This window comes from Lactuca virosa, chromosome 7, assembly GCF_052849685.1.
Source record: "Lactuca virosa cultivar CGN04683 chromosome 7, Lactuca_virosa_CGN04683_v6, whole genome shotgun sequence".
Classification (NCBI taxonomy): Eukaryota; Viridiplantae; Streptophyta; class Magnoliopsida; order Asterales; family Asteraceae; genus Lactuca; species Lactuca virosa.
In genome coordinates, this window is record NC_136432.1 from 142,946,971 (window position 1) to 142,952,679 (window position 5,709).

Below are 5,709 nucleotides of genomic sequence, written 5' to 3' on the forward strand. Positions count from 1 at the left end.
ACCAATCCCAAAAGAGATTGGACTGTTCCGAGACTGACACAAAACAGACCGATATCAAAAAAGACCGGAAGCCAAAGTTTACAAATATATCATTTTTGTGTTAGTTACATAATTTTTTATCACACACTATCTAACTTCTTTTCTTTTTTTCTTTTATTAAACTTTAGTGTATCATTTTTAATAAAGTTTAATCTATCATTTTGGTGTTAATCATACATTTGTTAATGAAAAATTAGAAACTGAAACTAAAAAACCCAATTAATACCGAAATCGGACCGAAAAACCCAAAAACCAAACAGAAAAATATGCACGGGAAAAGCGCGAGACCGGACCGAAAAAGACCAAGACCGGTCCCAAAAAAATCGAACCGAAAGAGATCGATCTAAAAAAAAACGGACAAAAATAAACCGGACTGCTTCGAGACCGACCGCAAAAAGACCAGACCGTTTCGACCGCAAATGTGGGTGTCTAATCAAACCCAATTATAGATACAAAGGTATAGTGGGCTTGCTAAAAAGACCATACAAAGTGGACTACATGGGCTTAGGTGTCGTTTGTTTTTTCAAAGCGAAAATGTCTGAAGTTTGCGGACCACCTCTGCAACCCTCTGTAGCAGAAGAGGGGGACCAAACGGCTGCAGCATGTAATAAAAAGTATGTTTGTTTTTTAACATGCGCAAACTGCTGCAATAAGTTTATGTAAGGTGTAAAGAGGTTTGAAACAGAGGGTCAAGTGTTGCGCCACGCAGCGCACACGCATCAGTTTTTAAGTCAGAAGTCTTCTGAAAAACAAACAGCTGTGAATGGTCAAGTGATACATGTGTGCTGCGCAGCGCAGCAATAAGTGCTCAGAAATTGTTTTTTAGAAAAAAATAAACAACATCTTAATAATACAACATAATATGCACAAAAATCGGTCCAAAACCGTTCCTCGATCAGTCCTACGTCAATCCTTTTTTTCTGGATCGGTCTTTTTTAGACCGGTCCCGATCGGTTCTCGGTCGGTTCTTTTTTGGTCCATCATTTTTTGGATAGGTCTTTTTACGGATCGGTCTTTTGTTGGATCGGTTTTGCTCTAAACTAGTTTGATACCAGTCTTTTTTCAGTTCGGTTCGGATTCGATTTTTTTTCGGGTTCAGTTTCGGATTTTTTCCGATTTCAGATTTTCCGACTTTTTTTTCTTTGGTTCTCTTATGCTACATTTCATTCCATTTTATAACCGTTACTCTTTGTACAATTTTAGCCGTTTGACAATTCTAACTGTTGCATTATATTTCTTGGCCAAAACAAATCGGCAAAAAACATTTACTGCCTTGTATTTCTACTTTCTAGCCGTTAGCTAATTTTCAATACTTATTAGTTGGTTGAGTAAAATAAACATTAAAGAAAAGGTTTGGGGATTTGTCCCACATTATTCGGTGGTATAAATAAGAAAGGGAATGTGAAAGCATTTTAAAAAGAGAATGAAACAAAAGGAATCATGGAGGTCTGATTTTTAATTGGGCTATCGAAGTGCCTGTTGGGTATTACCTTTCTTGAAGCCTCTTCTCACTCACACATCGTATGATTGTGTGGGAGGCATTACGGGCGGACCCGAGTCGGCATGGACCCATTGAAACTAGGCTATCCTTGGATATGTTGTTATCAATTATCATTAGGCACATGGGCTTAGTAATATAAACATAATATATAATATTGTTTAAGCTAACGCTAACAAGACAAATAAACATTTCCTTAATAATTCCACATGTAATGTAATATAACAAAATCATGAATTTTTTTTTTTTTAAATCAACTGAAAGAGGTTAACCATGTAATATCCGCATAAGGTGGTTTTGCTTCCTTAGAATACATTAACTAAAGAAATAGTTTATAAATAAACAAAATCATGATTTTTCATGCTAATATAACAAACGATTTTTCATGCTAATAAATAAACAAAATCATTTAAATTCCAAAAAGAAAAAAATATTTTTGTCTCAAATTCATCATTAGAATCCCAACAGCTCTCCATGGCTTGAGGTCACTCCTTTTTGTAGTAAAAAACTAAAAAAATATATTAGCTCCAACAAACTTTTATCTACTCTTTAGTTTGTTAGTGTATACCATATTAATACTTTTAAATCGGCTAAGAGCGTTGGAAGAGTTTTCGGAGCTTTTTCATCCAAAAAAAAAAAAAAAGTGAAGGAACTTTTTCAAAAATTTTGTTAATGAATCAATGATTTGGTGGGTCATATAAGTTTTCAACCAATTGTAAATAGATAACTTATCATATGGTCTCGCATATAAGCAATTTGAAAATGTTTTCATACTATAAAAGATCAATTAGGTTTTTTATTTTAAACTTTTTCATGAAATCACAATATCCAAAGAGCAAAAAAAGTGTTCATACTTAAATCTAAAACTTATGTATAAGTGAATATGCAGGCATAGTAAATACATGGTCTCAAACTCATAAATGGTATATAAATGTGGAGTGAGCTACAAAAACACACAAATTCACTATATTCCTACAATGACATAGATCATGGATTAAGATCATAATAGCACCATATATAACACCTAATCCAACCAATGAGAGTATGAAACCACACACAATCTACAAAACAAGACATAAAAGCTAAAACTAGCCACCACTCCAAACCATATTTTCAACTGTTCAAAAAAAAAAAACCTTCAAGCAACAAAAGGATAGTGGAACACGACCAAATAAAAGTCACAAACTCAAAACACTTCCAAATACAGATAAAAGTAAAACAAAGACACAAGGGCAATTTAGGCAAGATTAGGTTCATAACCATGGACCCTGACTCGATATATGCAAGTATGGCTAGGGCTTCCATGATTGGACAGGAATTCAAGCCTGATTGTGTCCACAGCAGTTTTTGATTCCACCACATTGAAAGTCTGTGCATTACTCTTTTCAAGATCGTATGTAAACTCGGTCAGCAAATGCATCTTTTCGGTCAGCTCCTCGCTGCCCAACCATCCCAAAACTTTACAGTCCTTGGGAGCACTGGATCGGTCAAATGCCACACTCTGTTCATGTTCATCACACCATAAAACAAGAAAAAAGTTAACCTAGTTGTTACATATATACAGCACAGATATAAAGGTTTAGAAGCCAAAAAACATAAAATAGTTTATAGAAAGGAACCTTGGAAACATGTTCAAGAGTAATAGCCTCAGGAATAACAGCAGTCCGAAGCTTAATATCAACAAAACCAGTGTCTCCTTTGAGAGGGAAGCATTCACCAGGTTGACCAAAACTCGGTTGCAGCATCTTCACAGCACCACTATGCACATTCCCAGCAATCCATCTGCTAAGTTTGCTAGAACGAATGAAAGGCTCAGAATGCTTCAACACCATAGCACCACCAGATGCCACAGCATAATCAATCCTGCCAAGCCCATCTGCAGCATGTTTTTCAATTTCTTTCTCCACGATTTCTTTGGCGAAAGCCCTAATTTCATCCAGTTTTAAATCACTGATATCGTCGACTCCCTTTTTCCCCTTGAATTCCTCTAAAAATCTGTTGAACTCGTCTTTGGTAAGCCAATTAGTGGTTAAGGACTTCTCTATAGTTTCAAGTCTTCCATCAAACTCACTAACCCTGCTGGAAATTTCAGCACCTTTGTCGTCAATTCTCTTGCTCAATTCGGTTTTCAGACCTGCAATCTCATTCTCGATCTTCCGATCCACAACTTCAACCTGAACTTGCATCATTTTGGTTGTGGTCTTCAAGAAGGCTTCGACCTCTGCAATCCTTCTTTCGTAATCAGAACTAGAGATAAGAATCGAATCAAAACCACTCCCTTGATTGAACGCTAGTCTACGAATCATTTGAGCCAAAAGCAAGAGTATAAGTATAAGAGCGAAATTCTTCATGATTACACTTACAACCCTCTTCCATGGAGCCTTCGTAGTGGAGGGGGCGCCGCCCTTCTTATCGGTGGTCCGTTTTCGTGGCTTGGTGGTTGAATTCGTGGGTAACGAGTTCTTGGTTTGAACAGCATCTCTAGATCTTTCGAGAACGGTTTCTGCTCCTGCTCTGATTGAATGGCTGAGATCTTTCCCTCTGCTGGTTTCGCCGCCGCTGAGCGGGGGAGCATCAATTCCATCACTGCCGCCCAAATCTAAGCCGGATTTTTTCTCACCGGTGAATAAAGGTCTACGCATAGCAGCAGAAGGGTTTGCAGTAATTGAGACAGTGGACGACGACATTGAGAATTTGGAGACTGGTTTCAAATGAGATTTGAGAATATAATGGATGATGTGAAAAATTTTCAAAGAAAATGAAAATTTTAGGAGGGAATTTCTTCGAGTTTTCGATGTAGAGAGAGAGAGAGAGAAAGAATGAGGAAGGTCAGATGATGAGACGACCAAAACCGTAGGGGGAAATGGATGGAAAAACCTCTTGAGAGAGCGGTTCCACGTTCAAAATGACACCACCGATCTCGAAACTTCAACCCTTTCTTTCTACAAACAAAAATGTCACAATGTTTTTGTATTTGTAATTTGGAATCTTCAACCCATATGTTTATGATTTTTAACGGAGTTCATGACTTACTTGTTTTTGTTGTGTTATATTATTTTACCGGGACACATTCGATGGATATGGTTATTGTTTAATTAAATTAATAAGTATACGATTTAATCCAATGTGCTATACATATGATTAATTATTTATCCGGAGAGTTTTTTATAAACCAACACTTAATCAAAAACAAGAAGAGGGATGTTTACTAAAGTAAAATAAGGATGTAGAGAAGTGAGAGAATTGAGGGTGTTTGCAATTATGATCATTAAATTGAAGAGTGTCGACACCCAAGCTAACTATAGTCGACAGAAAGCTAACTATGGTTGTTACAGTTTAGCAACCTATAACTAACTCACAATTACCATTAACTAACTTTATGCTAACACCCCCTAGAGCAAAACATTGGCAAACATTTGAATCTTAGAATGAAGTAGTCAGGGGCGGAACACGACCGGAGGGGCCGAAATCAAGATCGGGTTAATTAAAATGTTATAATTAGATTTGTCTTTTGTTTTTTTATAAAGATTATATTAATTATTTTTTAAATGAGGTTGATATTTATGTGCATTTTCTGAATATTTAAAAAAAAATAGAATCTATTAAATAAATTGGAATTATACATCATGGATTTGACTAATACGAGTGAAATGAAAAACTTAATTCATTCAACCAAATGATTTTAATTTTTTATATTAACGAATGCCAAGCTTACTTTATATTAGTTTTGTAAAGAATGTTACTAATGAGTTTTTTTTAAAGATATTTGGGTTATTGACACATTTCACAAAGATGTTGGGGGACTTGGGGTTGTTGACATTGACAAAAGTTTATAGGACAATCTGTTTTAAGTTAAAAAAAACATTTATTAAATTGAAAACCATTTTCTATATAATAAAATTCCTAAATATTTTCTAAAGATATATTTTTATAAACTATATGTATTGAAAAATATATATACTTCATATGCAAAACAAATCGCTATTATTTTAGAATAATAGTACCATCATCAACTATTTGTTTGTAAATTATTTTAGCAAAAATATGCATAAGCGGTTAGTGCAACATGTATTCCTATATAAAATGATTATAAATTCAACAATAATATCAATAAAGTGAAAACGAGTAGTAGAATAGAAAGTAAGAGAGTATATTAATAAAGTAAAAATCGG

At 34.9% G+C, this 5,709-nt stretch overlaps 1 protein-coding gene across 1 annotated transcript; it reads right to left on the reverse strand.

Annotated features, from left to right (window-relative positions):
- Window positions 1-2,531: 2,531 nt before the first annotated feature.
- LOC145124787 (SUN domain-containing protein 1-like) lies at window positions 2,532-4,468 on the reverse strand. Its single transcript, XM_079060246.1, has 2 exons — window positions 3,157-4,468; window positions 2,532-3,038 (listed from the first exon to the last, which is right to left on the reverse strand). Exons 1-2 carry the CDS (start codon window positions 4,222-4,224, stop codon window positions 2,775-2,777), a joined length of 1,332 nt encoding a protein of 443 aa, XP_078916372.1. The 5' UTR covers window positions 4,225-4,468; the 3' UTR covers window positions 2,532-2,774.
- Window positions 4,469-5,709: the final 1,241 nt, after the last annotated feature.

Excerpts from the sequence above, each read along its gene's own strand:
- LOC145124787 (XM_079060246.1), bottom strand. The coding sequence starts at position 4,224 with ATGTCGTCGTCCACTGTCTCAATTACTGCAAACCCTTCTGCTGCTATG. Across the intron at positions 3,039-3,156 it reads CTCTTGAACATGTTTCCAAG|AGTGTGGCATTTGACCGATC; the intron begins GTTCCTTTCTAT and ends GAACATGAACAG.